At 54.7% G+C, this 18509-nt stretch overlaps 2 protein-coding genes across 8 annotated transcripts in view; one reads left to right on the top strand and one right to left on the bottom strand.

Annotated features, from left to right (window-relative positions):
• The window catches only part of STRN4 (striatin 4), a 25281-nt gene extending 18034 nt beyond the window's left edge, over positions 1-7247 (bottom strand). The window contains exons 1-2 of one of the 3 annotated variants that reach the window (XM_036114012.1): positions 6943-7081; positions 701-818 (exon numbers count right to left, since the gene is read on the bottom strand). In XM_036114012.1, coding sequence (XP_035969905.1) covers positions 701-709 — 9 coding nt within the window. In that variant the 5' untranslated portion in view covers positions 710-818; positions 6943-7081. Of the gene's footprint in view, positions 1-700; positions 819-6942 lie in introns of all 3 variants that reach the window. The other 2 variants (XM_036114010.2, XM_036114009.2) reach the window with 2 other exon arrangements.
• Positions 4082-15519, top strand: FKRP (fukutin related protein). 5 transcript variants are annotated; one of them, XM_078063796.1, is made up of 4 exons: positions 4082-4198; positions 8494-8551; positions 8646-8828; positions 12765-15519. In XM_078063796.1, the coding sequence occupies exon 4, from the start codon at positions 12804-12806 to the stop codon at positions 14289-14291; it is 1488 nt and encodes a 495-aa protein (XP_077919922.1). In that variant the 5' UTR covers positions 4082-4198; positions 8494-8551; positions 8646-8828; positions 12765-12803; the 3' UTR covers positions 14292-15519. The 5 variants fall into 5 exon arrangements, with proteins under 5 accessions (XP_077919922.1, XP_035969906.1, XP_035969910.1 ...); XM_036114013.2 differs by lacking the exon at positions 4082-4198 and adding an exon at positions 6833-6884; XM_036114015.2 differs by lacking the exon at positions 4082-4198 and adding an exon at positions 7404-7673.
• Positions 15520-18509: the final 2990 nt, after the last annotated feature.

The raw sequence follows: 18509 nt of genomic DNA on the forward strand, positions 1-18509 counted from the left end.
CGGAGCCAGGATTCAATGGAGCAGTGACAGGGCATGCTGGATCTGTTTCCAGAGTCCCCTGCCATGTGACCCACCATGAAAGAGCTGAGGAGGAGTCCTTAACCCTTAAAATTAAAATGGGTAACTTGGCCCCTGCCTTTTGGGGAGAAGTCAGATAGGGGATGAAGGTGGGGGAGGTAGGCACGAAGAGCCCCGGGCTCCTTCTCCCCCACCCTAAGGCAGGTGCTGTCCCCTAGGTTGCTGGTGGAGGTGGTGTCTCACTATTTCTACCAGAGCATCTGTCTCTGGGAGGCGTAGGAAGCTACTTCGGGAGCTTAGGGACAAGAGTGGGTGGCTCAGCTCAGCTCCCGCTCCCGCTCCAATGCAAAAGCTTTACCACCCAACCCCCACCGCGGGGACCAAGCGTCCCACTGGAGTCTGCCCAGGGTGAGCGAGACATGCCACAGACATTACCCAGGGCCCCTGCCAACCACTTCACACCGTCTGCTGGCATGGGCTACCCCAGTCTGCTCTGGTCTGTCAACAGGTCTTTTGGAGACACTGGGCCAACGGCCTTCGAGGCAGGATCCTGGCCCCTGACCATGTTCCAGAAGTCCTGTGCCAAAGCCCTGAGAGCAGGGCTCAACCCTGGCTTCTCCCCAAGTGCTCCACTGTTACAGGCTGGGACAGCCTGAGCTCCAGGCCGGGCTCGGCCACTTACTTGCTGCATGATCTTAGGCAGGTCATCGGCCTTCTCTGAGCCTCCATTTCCCCTTCTAGAAAATGGGGCTCACGAGAGTGCCTGCCCCTCATGTGTTAAGTTCTTCTCAGTCCGAGGCCTAGCACAGAAGAAGGGCTAATAAATGCCGGCTCCTACCTCTTATTATTTTTATTCTCCCTGTCCGTTCTTCCGCAACGCTGAAATGGGCCCAATTCTTTAAGACCCAAGCCCCATCAAGCAAGAGATATCCGTGGCTTACAGGCCTCCTGCCCCCACAGGCAGCTGCATCTTCCTGGAGCCAATCCCCAAACATCATGTGCTTGTTGGAGAACTTCAATGACTCCAAGAAGCCCCGGGGTCTGGCCACAGACACCTTTTCCAGGCCGTGCCCATTCTCAAAGCCCGGCTCTAGGACTCTAGGTTCTTGGCAGCCTCTCAGATGCCCACCCACACTCTCTCCCTCTCCTTGAGGCTCGAAGGGCCCAGAGGACCTACCTGCCCGGGCACTTCGGAGTGTGGCACAGCTCTGTGCCTGCAAGCCTACTATGGCCTTGGTCCTGCTCCAGGGACCAGGTCTCTCCCTCAGGTTAGCTGAGAACTGAGCATGTGCTAATTAATGCCTGGCTCTGGCCGGGAAACGGGCACTCATATACCTCTGGTGGGGTCATACATCGATGCACACTTCCTGGAGGGCAATTCGGCCATATCTATAAAAATGTCAAAGGCACACTCCCTTTGTCCTGACAGGTCCACTTCCGGGGACGCAGCCTACAGGCATAACTGCAATGTAGGCTTCCTTCAAGAAAATAAAAAGGAATATACGTGCGTTGATGTAAGACGAAAATATCATGCACTCGTTCATTTACGACACCAATATTTACTGAGCCCCAACTGTGGATCAGGTACAAGAGCAGATAGAGGACGCAGCACTGAACAAGATGGACTGCACATTCCAGAAGGGGGTGTGGGAAAAATAATGAACAGATCGCTATACGTCACCAGGTATGCTGTGGGGGAAAAAAAAACCCATCTGTCCATTGAGGCAATGGACTTTTCCCCCCTTCTGAACACTTTTCTCTCTCTACACTTTAAATCAACACATACGCGCATAAATACCTAAGGCCAGACAGGCAGACTCACATGTGGTCACCATCTTAGCAGTCTGAATTTCTGTCCTTTTTCACCCAAATCCACCCTGTCCAGTCACTTTAGAAGGTGGAGAAGAAAAGCTCAATCACCAAACATAAGCCCCCAGTTACTACCTCCTCACTGTCCTCCCTACCCTCTGGGGCTTCCGTAGTGAGCCTTCTACTTCCCAGCGCCAGGACAGCCTGCTGAACGCCTACGTCCGTTCGACATCCAGCACTGGTGACTGCCTGGACAACCAGGTCCTACGTGAGCCACTGGCCAGTAATGGAGAAGATGAGTGGTTCCTGGCCTCACAGAGCTCTCAGTATGGCGCAGGAGACAAGCAGGAGCATGGACAACCAACATACGGTGTGACTAGGCACAGTGAGGAAGCAAAGGGTGTTATGGGAGGAGGGACACCCAACCCGCTCCTGGAGGTTAAGCAGCACAGTTCAGTCAAGACCTGAAGGCTGTTAGAAGGTGGCCAGGGGAGTGGCAGGTGCTGCTGGCAGAGGACAGAGACAAGAGCTGCATGGCAGGCTTATGGAACGCTAAAAAGGCCAGTACGGCCGCATGAGAACGTGTAACAGGGTTAGTGAGGAAAGGCAGAGAGGCTTGTAGGCCCGAGAAAGAACCGCACACCAAGCTGGAGTTTAAATGTTGTCCTAAGAGCACAGGGGAAGCCACGGAAGGGTTTTAAGCAAAGGAGAGATGTAATCAGTGCATGTTACAAAGACAATTCCAGCTATATTGCAGAGAACTGATGGCTGGGGGGTTGGGTGGGTGGGATGCCCACGAAGCTAAAGGCCAGTCACAGGAGGCAGTCCCAGAAATCCCAGGGAGAAATGACAGTGGCCCAGACGAGGAAGGGGGGCTGGGTTAGTGGATTTGTGGTAATAAGGAGGCAGGACTGATAACACAGGTGACTCAGTCTGTGGGGAGAAAGGGAAGTCAAGAGCAGACAAGGCCCTCACACTTGCTGGGCTGGGCCCCTTTATCTCCTTGCTTTCACCACAGCAAGCCCCGATCTCTCTTCTCCTCATTATGGTGCGAGAACCTGACTTAGCCCACTCTTCTCTGTTGTCCCCTTCCCAGCTCCCCTGGCAAAGAAGGGAGAAGAAAGAACCAGAAACATGTGGTTGAAGTGAACCAACTCAGTGGAATCCCACTGAAAGGGGAAGTGTTGGTAGCCGGTCCCTCCGACCGCCGAAAATGCCAGCAGCCAGCGCCGCCTGATCTGTGAGTGCCCTGGTGGGCTGGCAGGTAAGCCCAGGATCTGGAAGTTCTCTACCCACCATATTCACCCACCGCCACTCCCCCTGGCCAGACTGTTAGAACACCCCCCCCCCCCAAGAACTGTGCCCAGACGCCGCTGCCGCCTCTCCCTCGGCTGCTCCCTCTCTCCAGCCAGGCGGCACTGGAAGGGCTTCCCGAGGAGCCTGAGCAACCTCGGTCCTCCCCGGGGCTGATGGATGCTTCTCCGTATCCTATGCTGACCTTTCTGTCCCAGCCGCCAGTCCTGTCTGTTTCCCTTCTGGCCCCACCTAGCCCTGTATCTCCTGCACTCCTCCTTGCCCAGCGCCAGGGGCTCCTGGCAGGAATGCCTCCCCACTGGATGCCTCCGAGCCCCTAGTGAGGCTGGCAGTGGGGAGGGGCCAGTTCCATACCTTCTCTGCTGCCACCACGCTCCCCACATCTCCCTATCGCTGCTCCTCCGTGAACATCCATCTGAGACTCCCCCGAGAGGTTCCTCCTGTCCTTGGAGAGCTCCCCTCCCCAGAAGTGCCAGACTTCTATAAACTATACAGGGTTTGTAGATGACCTTTTGTGTTTATCCTGTGTTGATTTACCTTAAATGCACAACATACATATCTATAAAATCACAAATACTTATGACCGTAACTTCCGTTTTCATTTAAATATTTTATGCTTTTTTACATTCAAAAGATCACGGTTCTTCAAGCAGAGCCACACAATCAAGTAACTCCACTTGTGTGTGAGTGTGCACAGTTCTCTGCAGCCTCTTGTGCAAACTAGCCTCCTCTGTCAGCCTGGAAGTTTCTGAAGGGCAGAAACCACACTGCCTGCTTCTCGGAATCCCCCATCTGACAAAGTCCTGCTTATTGTCAGATGGCATCTATGCCACCTCCCTGCTCCGATCTCTGGGTACCGGCAGGACCTCACGAGGGGCTGCCTGTTCTACCATCCCCCACACGCCCTCACTGAGCACAGCGACATCACAGCGGGTCCTGTGCCCAGAGCAGCTGTACTCCGCGATTTGGAGAAAAGGTACGCAGGGTTCCTCACAGAAGTCGGACACGGGCCAGGCCTTCACGGATCTCACAAGAGAAGTCACACCTCTGTTAAGCGGTTAAGTGTTCGAGCAAAGGTGTGTAAACTGAGGTGCCGCTGAAGGGGGGGTGTGGAACCGTGGGGGCAACCTGAACCGATCGCCGTTTCATAAACATAGCTGTTCTTCCATTGCCCCCACCTATTCCGCTTTATACTCACAAGGAATATAAAGATAATCACTGCAGCCATTTCTGACGGGGGGTGGGGGAGGTTCTAGGAAAGAAGCTAAAAGTCTGTCAACAAGGGTCAACTAAAGGAGCTACAGTATAAACATCCAGCGGAATGTAGTTATCAAAAATAATACGAAAGTTCTCTGTCCGGACAGGAAAAGAACACCAAGGCACGGGTGTGAAAGTCGCAAAACGATTCGTATGTGACCTCACGTTTTACACACACAGAGCTGAACTACTTTTCTCGCAGGAACAGTTGCAGAGAAGAGCAGGAAAGGGATGGGGGGGTTCCCTTTTCACTCACACACACACACACACACACACACACACACACACTTCTGACACCTCTGCGTTTTTACTAATGTGCCAGAACAAGAGAAAACAAAAGTTCACAGTAAGTGATGCTGCAGCCTGGACACGGGAGAGCCTACCCAGGGGCTCTCCACAAGTTCTTCTCCAACTCCAAGGGCCACTAGGTGAGGGCATAAACACACAACTCTTCTCCCGTCTGTCTCAAGGACGAGAAGGTGGCACGGCGGGTGCTGCAGGGTGCACTGGCGTGTGAAGTCCCAGAGACCAAGATTCAATCCCAGGTCTGCTTACGACTGCTTGGCCGATCCTGAGGAGGCCACTGGGCTTCGGTGGAACATTTTCCTCGTCTGTACTGGGCAGCAGAGAGGCACAGAGCATGGGCTTTTAAAAGCCCACAGACCAGCCCTGCCACCCACAGGCTGTGATCCTAGATCAATCACCGACTGACTCTCCCTCAGGGCCTCCCTTTGCTCTTGGGATTCTTTTCTCAAAAAGCAAGGGTGGGGGAATAGAATCACTCGCCCTCCCAGAATGTTGCAAGGATAAATGATACCATGTATCTAAAGTGCTACCTACAGTGCTTAGCCCCTCATATGTGCTCAATAAACAGCAGCTGCCTCCTTGCCGCTGAGAGGGCCAGGGCACACCTGCCGGGTCTGCATAATGGGGTACTGACATCTAGCCAGATGTATGCTGGGAAAGAGCTCCAGAAACAGAGTTGAACACAAAAGTGAGGGGTGCTTACATAAGGATTCCTCTCCCACCTCAATGCCAAGCCTCAGCTACCACACAGCTAAGATCCCTAGTGGCAGGGGGGGGGGGGGTGTAGAATGCTCTCTTCATTCACCCTCTGGACAAAATTCTAATCGGTTATTTATTTGGGGTCCCCATATCAACTAGACAGGAAACCGGGAACCAGAAGGGGAAAATTGGGCTGCTAGAAGTAGATACCGGCTTCTGCTAATTATACCCCAGCCCAGGAACCCTCAGAGTCCTCGTGGCCCATCCCTGGATCCCTTCAAATCCTCACAACTCTGATGCTCCATCCTCCAGACGCTCCGCAAACAGACCTACACTTCTCAAGGTCACGAAACCCAGCCCAACTCCTCAGGCTCTAACAAACATCGTCCCAAAGCACACTCCTCTCCCAAGCTACTCCACAAACCATGGGGTCCTTTCCCAGAAACTTCCACAAACACATCTCCTCCCAGAGTCCTTCTGAGATGCTTCTTCAACGCTGTCTGCCTACTGCCAAATCCTCCCCCTGCCACCCTCCAGGTACCCCCCCCTCAAAGTCCTCCTGTCTCCATCCCAGGTCCCCTTATCTCCACGCTGGACGCCAGCGCACTCCAGTCCAGGGTTCTCCACCTGACATCCTATACACACCTCCCATCTCAAGGCCATTGCCCGCCGCACTCCTCCGCATCCCCCAAACTGGAGTTTCCGCTCTGCAGCTCTTACATACAGGCTCCTAGAGCAAGTCCCGGCCCTGTCCATGCTTCCACTCCCGGCACCCCACCCTACAGTCGACAGCCACACATGCCGGGCTCCCCAAAGTTTCGTCCTTAGAGGGGAGGGCACACATTTTCCTCCTGGGACCCCCCGAGGCCCTCTTCTCATCCCGAGTCCTCATACAGGCACCTTTCATTCCCCCCACCCCCAGTCCAAATGCTCTGAAAACACACCCGGTCCCAGGCTCCCTGACTTCCTCTCCCCACTCAGGCCAGATCCCCGTTCGACTCACTCTCGCCCTCGGCGGCTCCCAAGTTCCCCCGACGCCCCCTCTCTCCCACCCGAAGCCCATCAAGTTCCACCTCCAACCCTCACCTAGTCGGGGACGGGGGTGGGAGCCCAGCGGCACCTTTCGGGCTTTTGCTCACTCCCAACGAGACCCCCCCAACTCCTCCCACCACTCTCCGCTGAGTTCTCCTGGGCTCCCCTCAGGGCCCGAGGTCCCTCTCCAGGGAACCTGTCTGCCGGTCCGCTCACTCCCACTCCAGCTCCCAGCCGGTTCCGGTCCCCTGCGCCCCTCCTCTCGGCCGGCCCCTGTCGGACCCTCCCGCCCCGGGGCCCCCGTCCCGCCTCGAGCCGCCGGGTGCCCTCAGGACCCCCCTCGGACGGCCCCTCACTCCGTCTCCGGGCCGGTCGCGGTCCCCTCCCGCCCCCCCCCGCCGGCCGTCCCGGCGGCCATTGCTCCAAGATGGCGGCGGCGGCGACGGCGGGTGAGGCCGGGCCGGGCAGGGCCGGGCGGGGGGTCGGGGGTCCCGGGGCGGCGCTCACCTGCAGCTCGGCGCGCTCGGCCTCCCAGCGGGCCTTCTCCGCTTCGAAGCGCGCCCACTCGTGCTGGATAAAGTGCAGGATCCCGGGCAGGCTCAGGGGCTCGGGCCCCGCCGTAGGCCCGGGGCTGCCTCCGCCGCCGCCTCCCTTACCAGCCGGGCCGGGCCCCGGGGCAGGGGCAGAGGGCGGGGCTGCCCCCGTCGGGCCGGGGCCCGCGCCGGAGCCCAGCGGGCGGCAGGAGGAGGCGGCGGCGGCGACCGCAGCGGCCGCTCGCTCCTCCATCATGGAGGCCCCGGGGCCGGCCCGCGCGCCCGCTGTGCCTCGCGCGCCTGCGCGGCCGTACCACCGCCACCCCCCCCCCCACCCCGCCCGCGCGCGCGCTCGGCGGGGGCCGGGGGGGGGCGGTGATGGGAACGAGGCCGGGCGCGCGCCTCGCCCACCCGGGTCGACCCCGAAAGCGCGCGCGCGCGTGCGGTTGGGGGGAAGGGGCGGGGCGGAGGCGCGCGCCCCGAGGAGCGCTGAGACCCAGGCCCAGCACGAGGGTCGCGCCTGGGAAGAGCTGGACTTTGGGAGGAACCGCTTTCTGCCCCTCTCCTCTTGCTTCGCCCCAAAGAAAAATTCTAACCCCCTCCAGACCCAAATGTCACTCTCCTTGACACTGTCCCTCTGAGAGAAAGGGCGACCACCAGGGGTGGTTTCAGCAATGGCCCCATCCTCTCTGATTCCTGGTCCAGGTCGGTAGTCATGGTAACCCTTCCCCAGCCTGGAATCGTCCCCCTTTGTGGTTATGGACCCCCAAACCTCTCCTGTCCCTGCACCAGGAGGAGGTTGCTAAGGTAACCTAAGTCCCTGGTGGTCCTTCTGCCCCTACCTTCATTTGGTTACTATGGCAACCTCACCTAGCACTCAGGTAGAAAGGACCCCAGCCCCAAGGACACTGATTGCTGAGAGAACACCTCTTTCCCAACCCCTCCCCCTAGCCACCCAGTTGGCATTACCATGGTAACCGGTTCCCCTCCCCCCTCCCCCCCCCCCCCCGCCCCTTTCTCATCGTGGGAGGTCCATGGACCAAACCAACCAGGTGTGTTTATTTAGAGAAGATGCTCTGCTGAGGAGTCGTTGCTATGGTTACAGGGCCTGGACCAGGAGGTGGAAAGAGGCAAGGCCAACCCCTGGTTACTATGGTAACAAGGACAGTACCCCTTCCCGTGACCCTAAGAACCAGGCCCACCAAGGTAGGAGACAGTTTTAAGATTGTGTCTCGGGATGGAGTAGGTCTAGGGAAGAGGTTGTCATGGTAACAGCTTTGGTCACTTCTAGCCCCACCTTTCTGGACACATTCATTCATAAGAAAGGGATGGTTATAGGTTACTATCATAACTGACATCCTTCCCACCCATTCCTGAGATACCCCAGGTGGTGCCTGAGCTTATGGAACTTCAAAGAGTAAAGGATTCTCTGACCTTCTCATTGCCACTTTTGTAGGTAAGGTGAAATCATACTCTACTGTGCAAAATTGGCTGATTTGGGGTTTTCTGGTTCTCGTTTCCCCAGCAGTGCAGCTGAGCTGGGCTGGAACCGCCCACCCGGAGGTCCTGCAGCAACCTAGGAGGTAAGAAGTTCCTCAGTGTCACCAGCACTCCTGTGGAAACTGCCCTTCCCCCATATTGTTCATTTTCTTTGCCTGTCACGTTCCCATTCCACAGATGCAGCAGCTGAGGCCCAGTCCAGAGCAGAGCTCAGGCTGGGTGAACCTAAGCCTAACGTGAATCTGGATCCACTTACACTGTTTTGTGAGGAATGGAGAGACAAAGTCTCAGCCTAAGTGTCCTCTCCTCCCCTGACCACCTTTTCTCTATCACACCCCCTGCTGGTTTCCTGACCTATCTGTAAGTTCTGTGTGTGGTTTTTGTCTTCCTACCTCTGGAGGGCCTGCCCAGTGACCGCTTCGATCTTTCCCTGTCCCTAGAACACAGGGTCTGGCACAGAGGATACTCAGTAAACATCTGTCTGTTGAGTTAATGGGTTGAATTCATTAAGTGATGTGCCGTATTCAGCTTTGAAAAGCACCCGTCAGATTAGGGCCGCAGAACGCTCACTGAAGGTGGACAGCGAGCTGGGCTGTCTGAGTGGACCCAAGAGAGACAGCAGAGCTTCTTGGTTGAAAACATGACTCTAGAGCCAGTGTTGTGGGTCAAATCCTGGGTCCACCATTTCCCAGCTGTGTGGCCTTGAATGAGTGACTTCACTTCTCTGTACTGCTTTTTCCTCATCTTTAAATGTTATCAGAACATGAAAATTAAACAAGGTAATTTAAGCAAAGTGCTTAGGCAGGGGTCTGGCATATCATGAGCAGCTAGAATTATTGGTACTATCATCGTATTGGGATTCAGAGAAACAGAACATTCAGACCTTCAGAATCAACTGGGTGGCTAGGGGGAGGGGTTGGGAAAGAGGTGTTCTCTCGGCAATTCATACCCTTTGCCTCGATAAAGGAGTTTTGAGCCCTTATAGTTGGGGAAGTCAAGACCAACCGTGTCAGGGTACTGGATGATTCCTTTCTCTTTCTTCTCTGGTCCCCTCACCTGCTGGTCTGGCTATCGTAGCCACTGGTCTCTGAGGACCCGATTTTTGTCCTCTCTCCTGCTGGGCACCTCGTATCCCAGAGTCAGCCAGACAGAGCATGCCGAGAGCCAGGGCCTGGGAGGTTCTCCCTGCGTCCTTTCTGTCTCTGAGCCACAGTTTCCCCGTCTGAACAGCTGGAGTCAGTCATTCGGGCCGCACACATTTATTGAGCACGTGCCATGTGCCAGGCACTGAGCTGCGTTCTGAGCACACAGCAAGGAACAAAATAATAAGTAAAATCTACGTGATCATGACTAGGGGAGAAAAACGCAGGGATGGGGCACAGGAAATATGTGGGTCATAGGGAGATACGTTTTAAAAAAAGAGTGGCCAAAGAAAGGGCTCGCTGGACAGGTGACATCTGAGCAGAGACCCAAGGGCCATGAGGGAGGAGCCATGCAGAGGGACTAGCCAGTACTTTGGCTGAAGTCCCCTGGGCGTATTTGATGGCCAGTGTGGCTGGAGCTGACAGAGTCAGTGGGAGAGGCTGGGGGATCACATGGGGCCTTACGGACCCCAGTGAAGACTTTGGCTTTTCCTTTGAGTGAGTTGTAAGCCACAGAAGGGTTTGAGCAGATGCAGGACAGGATCTAATTTGAGTTTTAACAGGATCCCTCTGGGCTTCGAGTGGGGAACAGACTGGGGGGTGGGGGTGGGGAATGAGGGCAGAGCAGGAAGATGGTCTCTATAGAATCTTTAGAAGATTCTAGAACCGTCAGTAGTCTCTCCTGTGCTTCTGTGTACATAAGCTCTGAGAGTCTAAGATTTTTAAGACCCCGAAGATTCTATGGTTCCAAAGGTTCCTCCCCCACCCACAGTAATGTGAGGTCAGAGTTGTTTGTTGCTGCGTGCTGTGTGTCCGCTGTTGGGTCCCCAGTGCCTAGAACAGTGCCTGGCGTATTGTAGGAGTTCCACAGAGAGGGAAGAACTGAAGGAAGGAAGAATCAATCTAAGGTCCAGAAGGCGATTCCAAGGTTTTAAAGATTAAGAAGTTGCTCTTAAAGTGCAACTCAGATTCTTAAATGCCCACCGAGCTGGGTCAGAGAAGGGTAAGCAGGCCTGGGATGGATGAAGAGGGGGAGGAGGGCATTCCTGGTAGGAGAGAGAAAGAGAGCGAGGAGGCAGGACCCAGGGCCCTGAGCCACAGTACAGAGTTTGACTTCAGGAACCTGAGGCCTTATAGATTCGGAGAACCCTGGCCTTGGGCATCAGTTTTCCACCAAGTGCACTTTCAGTACCCACCTGTGTGCCAGGGACACGGAGGTGATTGAGGAAGCCCTGGCTTTACCCTCCCGGGTCTCACAGTCTCGTAGGGGAGACAGACCCATCCCCGGATGATGCCCAACTAGAACGGGCAGGGCTGGGATGGGGAGCCCAGGGGCTTCAAGAGCCCACAGAGGACTTCTGACCCAGCCTGGGGTTCAGGGAGGGCTTCCTGGGGGAGGAGGCATCAGAGCTGAGGCCTAAAGCATAAGTAGGAGTTCTCGAGGAGAAAAGAGGCACGGGGAGAAGGGGGGTTCGGGAAGAGAATCTTCTAAGCAGAAAGAACAGAATGTACAAAGGCCTAGAAATAACATCTGTTGGAGGAAAAGTCCAAGGTGGCTTAGACAGAGTTTGACACATGGCAGGAGATGGAGCTGGACTGGTGGGCCAGCAAGAGACCCAAGGTCACCCAAGGTCTTGTGGGAGGTTGTAAGAAACTTAAACTTTTTCCTCACTGTACTGGGTAGCCATGGCAGGTTCTGAGCAGGGAGGGAGAGGTCAGATTCGTGCTTTATGAAGACCCCTCTGGCTGCCATGAGGAGCAGACTTGCTCAGGAGACCAGGGGAGGCTGAGCGGGGATCTGGGTGGACCAGGATTGAAGCGGGAGCTGTGGTCAGAAGTATTTAGGAGGTAGGAAGATTAGCTGGGTCTCTGATGTCCCCCTTTCTGGGAGGAGTAGAAACCTATGGAAATCCTTCCTGGCTAAACTTTTTTTTGAGTATTTGCTCAGAGCCCAGAGAGTGAGTTAGCGAATTGTAGGAGTTCTGGAGAGCAGCCGAGCCTCCCGTTGTGATGGGGACAGTGAGACAGCGCCATCTGGGGGTTGCTTAGGAGTGCGGGGATGAGTGAAGGGTGGGTGTGTCCTATGGCCCACAGCTGCTTATCCAAAGAGGCTACCCACTCCCCTTTTATTTTATTTATTTATTTATTTTTAAGATTTTATTTATTTGACAGAGAGAGGCACAGCAAAAGAGGGAACACAAGTAGGGTGAGTGGGAGAGAGGAGCAGGGAGCCAGAAATGGGGCTCGATCCCAGGACCCTGGGATCATGACCTGAGCTGAAGGCAGACGCTTAACGACTGAGCCACCCAGGTGCCCCTCCATTCCCCTTAAAAAAAAAAATTATTTTATTTTTGTCCTTTTATTTATTATTTGATAGGACTTAGCATTCAAAGTATTTTTATTTTTATTTTTTAATTTCACGCTTTTATTTAAATTCTAGTTAGTTAATACATATGGTAAAATTGCTTTGTTTTTTGTTTTTTAAGTAGTGGTCAGTATTAAAAATTGGGATAGTTGTGATTTAAGAAAACACTTCTAGCTTCTCTTGCAAAACCAAAGCGATCTGGCAGACCATCGGGAAAGAGATGGCCAGATGGCACAGGATTTGAGGAAGTGAGAAGGGGACAGTGGGGGAGGGGCTTGGCGGGCCAATGCTGAGGCAGCAGCCTCACCCGGGAGCCAGAGCCAGAGTGTGAGAGGGACAGGACAGACAGATCTGGGGCAGGAGCTTCCTGGAGGAGGGAATGGTGGAGCAGAACGTGCAAGCTGGGCCTGGGAATGGAGTGGGACATTTATAACTGAACCCAAACCTGAATGAGAAGTTGCCAAAGAAAAGGATAAAGATTAATTGCGACTGAACAAGGAAGAAGGGAAGGTGAATCGTTTGATAAAACCTTGCTAAGCACCAGGCTCTGTGCTGGGTGGAACTAGGGACCCAGCAGTGATTGAAACAAGCTCAGAACCTGCCCAGTGGGAGGATACAGACCTGTCCCCACGCAGAAATGCCATAGAGTGGTGGGCTAGGGTGGGAGAGCTGAAACCAAATAGAGAAAAGGCTGGGAGAGGAGGGCAGCGCTGAGGATGGAAGGGGGCTGGGGGGTAAGAGGCTTCCGACAACCAGCTCCAGCCTCGCCTTTCGTTCTCCCCTCCCCAGGATGCCCTGGAAGCCCAGCTAGGGCCCGACTTTGGCCCCATGCGTCTCACCCGTTGCCAGGCTGCCCTGGCAGCTGCCATCACGCTCAACCTCCTGGTCCTCTTCTATGTCTCATGGCTGCAGCACCAGCCCAGGAACTCCCGGGCCCGGGGTCCCCGCCGTGGAGCTGCTGCCGGCCCCCGCGTCACCGTCCTGGTGCGGGAGTTCGAGGCCTTTGACAACGCGGTGCCTGAGCTGGTGGACTCCTTCTTGCAACAGGACGCAGCCCAGCCCGTGGTGGTGGCCGCCGACACGCTCCCCTACCCGCCCCTGGCCCTGCCCCGCGTTCCCAACGTTCGCCTGGCGCTGCTCCAGCCCGCCCTGGACCGGCCCGCCGCGGCCTCGCGCCCCGAGACCTATGTGGCCACCGAGTTCGTGGCCCTGGTGCCCGACGGGGCGAGGGCCGAGGCCCCGGGCCAGCTGGAGCGCATGGTGGAGGTGCTCCGGGCGGGCGGGGCACGCCTGGTGGCCGCCCCCGTCGCCTCGGCCAACCCCGCCCGGTGCCTGGCCCTGAACGTCAGCCTGCGGGAGTGGACGGCCCGCTACGGCCCCGCGCCCTCCGCGCCCCGCTGCGACGCCCTGGACGGCGACGCCGTGGTGCTCCTGCGCGCCCGCGACCTCTTCAACCTGTCGGCGCCGCTGGCCCGGCCGGTGGGCACCGGCCTCTTCCTGCAGACGGCCCTGCGCGGCTGGGCGGTGCAGCTGCTGGAGCTGCCGTTCGGCGCGGCGCGCCAGCCCCCCCTGGCCACGGCCCACGCGCGCTGGAAGGCGGAGCGCGAGGGGCGCGCGCGGCGGGCAGCGCTGCTGCGCTCGCTGGGCATCCGCCTGGTGAGCGGGGACGGCGGGCGCCTCGAGTGGTTCGGTTGCAGCAAGGAGAGCCCGCGCTGCTTCGGGACGGTGGTGGGCGACACGCCGGCCTACCTCTACGAGGAGCGCTGGACGCCCCCGTGCTGCCTGCGCGCGCTGCGCGAGACCGCCCGCTACGTGGTGGGCGTGCTGGAGGCGGCGGGCGTGCGCTACTGGCTGGAGGGCGGCTCGCTGCTCGGGGCCGCCCGCCACGGGGACATCATCCCGTGGGACTACGACGTGGACCTGGGCATCTACCTGGAGGACGTGGGCAACTGCGAGCAGCTGCGGGGGGCCGAGGCGGGCTCGGTGGTGGACGAGCGCGGCTTCGTGTGGGAGAAGGCCGTAGAGGGCGACTTCTTCCGCGTGCAGTACAGCGAGAGCAACCACCTGCACGTGGACCTGTGGCCTTTCTACCCCCGCAACGGAGTCATGACCAAGGACACGTGGCTGGACCACCGGCAGGATGTCGAATTCCCCGAACACTTCCTGCAGCCTCTCGTGCCCCTGTCCTTCGCTGGCTTCGTGGCGCAGGCGCCTAACAACTACCGTCGCTTCCTGGAGCTCAAGTTCGGCCCCGGGGTCATCGAGAACCCCGAGTACCCCAACCCGGCACTCCTGAGTTTGGCGGGAAGCGGCTGAAGCTCCAGCGCCCGCTCCTGGGGTCTGAAGAACACTCACGCGCGGGGAGCTGCCCTTTGCTTTGGCGCCGTTGGCATTTGGGGGGCGGGCCGGGGACGGGCCTGGACCTCGAAGACCTGCCCTGCCCAAGATTTCCAAGAGCTTGGGTTTTATTTAGAGCACGGACAGTCTTATAAAGAGGAAAAAGTGTACGTTCTGCGGCTGGACTGCCGCGATTAAAACCCCAGCTCTACCACTTACTAGTTGGGCGGGCCTGGGCGAGTGTCCCAGTTTCTGGGTGCGGATCACTTTCCTCCAGGATTCAGTGGGTGCCCTCGCAGCGTCTCGCTCGCGAAGAGCCCGCAGGACTCTTGGTTGCTGGGGTTGCTTCCGCCACTAGAGGGCGCCTTTGTCCTGCTCTGGGGCCAAGGCCTGAGCAAGCCCAGGACCTCCCCGTTCCTGTAGCTTTCCTAACTCTTGAGCCTTTGGTCTCTCTAATCCCCCGTACCTAGAGGGACAGGATGACTATCTCCCTTCTTCCAGAATGCGACCTCCTTGCCTCCTGGGAGAGCCCTGTGAGATGCATGCTGCTCTTAACCCCATCTTACAGAGGAGGAAACAGGCTCAGCCCTGAGCTGCAGCTGTGGTTAAGAACCGAGTTCTGGATGCCAGACCCACTCCATATTAACTGCGTTACCTCATTGTAGCGCTCCGCACCTGTTAGCCCACTTGCAAGGCGGGATAAACAGCAATCCTAGCTCACATTACTCAGCACGTGTGGTGTGCCAGGCATCCTTTTCGGTGTTGGACACGGATTAACTGATCAATCTCTCACCTCAACCCTCTGAGGCGGGAGGGAGCTGCTATTATTTCCGTTTTACAGGTGAGCACACTGAGGCCAGAATGGTAAAGTCACTTGCCCAAGGTCAGACAGCTTAGGAAGTGACAGAGCAGGGACTCGAACCCAGTCAGGCTGGAGCCCACAACTGAAGTTGGATATTCTGCCCCTCTCTAGTAACTCTACATGAGACGGGGGGTGCCGGGAGGCCGCACCACTTAGCAGGTGAAGCCATGGCGGCCTTCCTTTTGTGATCATGCACCCAAGAGTAAGTGCTGTTTGGGCAAGTATCCCGAATATGTGTATTTATTTATAAATTATATACAGGCACTACTATCGTTCTGTATATTAGTAATGAGGCTTAAATTATCCCATTTTAAAATTTAAAATAAACTTAGAGGTTTTTGTCTACCTGGCTCATCTCAGTGACTTGTCCCGCACACCCCCTGGGTGTGTGCACCCAGCTTTTGGGACCATGGGTTCTGAGGCGGGAGAGGCCTGGGGTCAAAACCCAGTGTTGCCACTTTCTCCCATTGGGAACTTGGGCCGTGGTGACTCTCCCTCTCTGAACCTCTGCTTTGCACCTGGGAAATGCGGGTCATGAACGCTCACCCCCCAGGGGTGCTGTGAGCCACTTGAGTGGAAAGGGCTCAGGAATCAGGGCTGGGTTTGGCTCCTGGCGCGGCCACTTATTTTCTTTGTGATCTTAGGCAAGTCACTGCCTCCCCAAACCTATAGGTTGGGTGTGGGGGAGGGGTGATACTGCAGAAGCAGGAAGCCCTTGGAGGAGGAGGCGTCACAGACCAGCAAGAGAAGATAAATGCAAATCTGGCCCACTCTCAAACGTGGCTCCCACATCCAAAGTCCGACTTCTTAGAACACAGCCTCTGTTTTTAGCCACTGAACCCGCAAATGGCTCCCAGAGACTGTTGCGTTTCCATGGAGCATTCTGGAAACATATGGGGATGATTTGGGTTATCACTGTGATCGGGTGGTGCTTTTGGCTCTTGGGAGGCACAGCCCAGGGATGGAGATGTCATAATATGCAGGGCATCTTCACATAATAAAGCATTGGCCCTTGTCACATACGGTTTTGAAATGTCCCGTTGGACATTCATGAAGGAAGTGTGATGTTCAAAATCGTTTGCAACTGGTACGGTGATATAAATTAATATATACGTCAATATATGCATCAAAATGTTTAAATATTTCTTTTTTCTTCTCTGAAGAATGGGAACGATCTCTCTCTATATACATATTTCTTTAAATTGTTTGCCAAGAACATAAGCTGAAGCTCAAATCATTCTTAAATCATGCAATGATTTTGTTTTATTTAGAAACTTACTTAGAAATTGTTGGTGCGATTTCTTGATTGATATGCTAAATATATATATACACATATATATTCATTTATTTAATTATTTATTATATTAAATATATATAAAATAACCCTGGCTTAGCTGTGATTTGATAAGAAAACCACATCAAGTGCTTCTGGCAACTTCCCATTAAACTGAATGCCATTAGGTGACTTGGGGTCTCAACAGATAAAGAATTTCTCTTAGCACCATCCATAGGGTTTTGGTGTTTTCTCCTCTCTTCATTGTTCCTGAACTAATAACAATTACACTAAAAACTTTTGCAGCCTTTATAAAACTGCTTGACAGCTTTGTGTATTCAGTATCTTTATTATCGACTAGGTAGTAATAGGACAGAAAACCTATTGCAGCAATTAACTTGAATTAATGAGTTTATATTAGGATATGTTATTACTGAATTTTAGTGCTTTCTCAATTCCTTTTGCATGATTAGCCAGCCAGAACAGAAGTATTTCGATATTGTAAAAACCAGCACATCCATACTAGTGCATATTAACCAAATTTTAGCCTCACGTGGAAAAACTTGGTTAAGAATTATCTGAGCCCCAGGGGCACCTGGCTGGCTCAGTCGGAAAGAGCATGCGACTCTTGATCTCAGGGTCATGAGTTCAAGCCCCACGTTGGGGGTAGAGATGACTAAAAAAATAAAATAAATAAACTTTAAAAAATAAATAACATAAAATCATGTGCAGGTAGGTTATAGTATCTATGACCTTCATTTCAGCAGAGCCCAGAGGATTTTCCCAGAGCTGACAAGCCAACACGTGGCCGTGATGTGCTTAAAGCATGAAAATATTACATTATAGATTACTGATCTCTTGGTAAACGGTCATCGCCATGGATCCCCTGTTATTACCTCCCTGGCTTTCCATGGGGACTCCCTGGGCTTCTCTCCCCCACCCCACCCCCAGCAACCAAGGGGTTAACACTGGGCACAGCCAGAGGGAAGGAGGTTCAAGTCTCTACCGCTATTGGATGCTCTGCTTCCTTTACCAAGCAGTAAATATTTGTGTATCCTCCCTGGGCATTACAAAAGATTCGCTATGGAAAGTCAATGGCTGGCAAACCACCTGTGGACATATGCACCTTTATATACGATAGCCCCAAACCAGAAACCACCCAGTGTCCGTGTCAGGTGGGTGGATACACAAACCTGCACCCAGACAGTGGAATACTCGTCGGTGATTAAAAACAAAAAGGAATAAACCGATATGTACACAAACATGACTAAATCTCAAAGGCATTATGCTAAGTAAAAGAAACAGGACGCGAAAAGCTACCTGCTACAGGATTCCACTAATGTGAAATTCTAGGAGGCAAACTAGTCTTCAGTGACCCAAAGCAGATCAGTGGTTGCCTGGGCCTGGGGGCGGAGGGAGGGACAGAATGCAAAGGAGCACCAGGATATTTGGGCGTGCTGGGAATATCATGTATCTTGATTGTGGTGGTTTTCACTATCTATGCATCTGTCAATTTTTTAAAGATTTTATTTATTTATTTATTTATTAGAGAGAGAATGAGTGAGAGAGAGCGCACACGAGACGGGGGAGGGTCAGAGGGAGAAGCAGACTCCCAGCTGAGCAGGGAGCCCGATGCGGGACTCGATCCCAGGACTCCAGGATCATAACCTGAGCCAAAGGCAGTCGCCTAACCAACTGAGCCACCCAGGCGTCCCTGCATCTGTCAATTTTATCCAAACACTTCCTTTCATGGGTACACTTTATTGTATGCAAATTATACCTTAATAAGGTTGACATCCCCCCCAAAAAAAAGATTGGGAGAGGGAGTCCAACAGGCCTAGAAACACTGTCGCAAGGAAAGACAAAGGTGTGGGGCGCCTGGGTGGCTCAGTCGGTTAAGCGTCTGCCTTCGGCTCAGGTCATGATCTCAGGGTCCTGGGATCGAGTCCCACATCAGGCTCCCTGCTCGGCAGGAAGCCTGCTTCTCCCTCTCTCGCTTCCCCTGCTTGTGTTCCTGCTCTCGCTCTCTCTCTCTCTGTCAAATAAATAAAATAAAATATTT

Source organism: Halichoerus grypus, chromosome 15 (genome assembly GCF_964656455.1).
Source record: "Halichoerus grypus chromosome 15, mHalGry1.hap1.1, whole genome shotgun sequence".
NCBI classification, from domain to species: Eukaryota; Metazoa; Chordata; class Mammalia; order Carnivora; family Phocidae; genus Halichoerus; species Halichoerus grypus.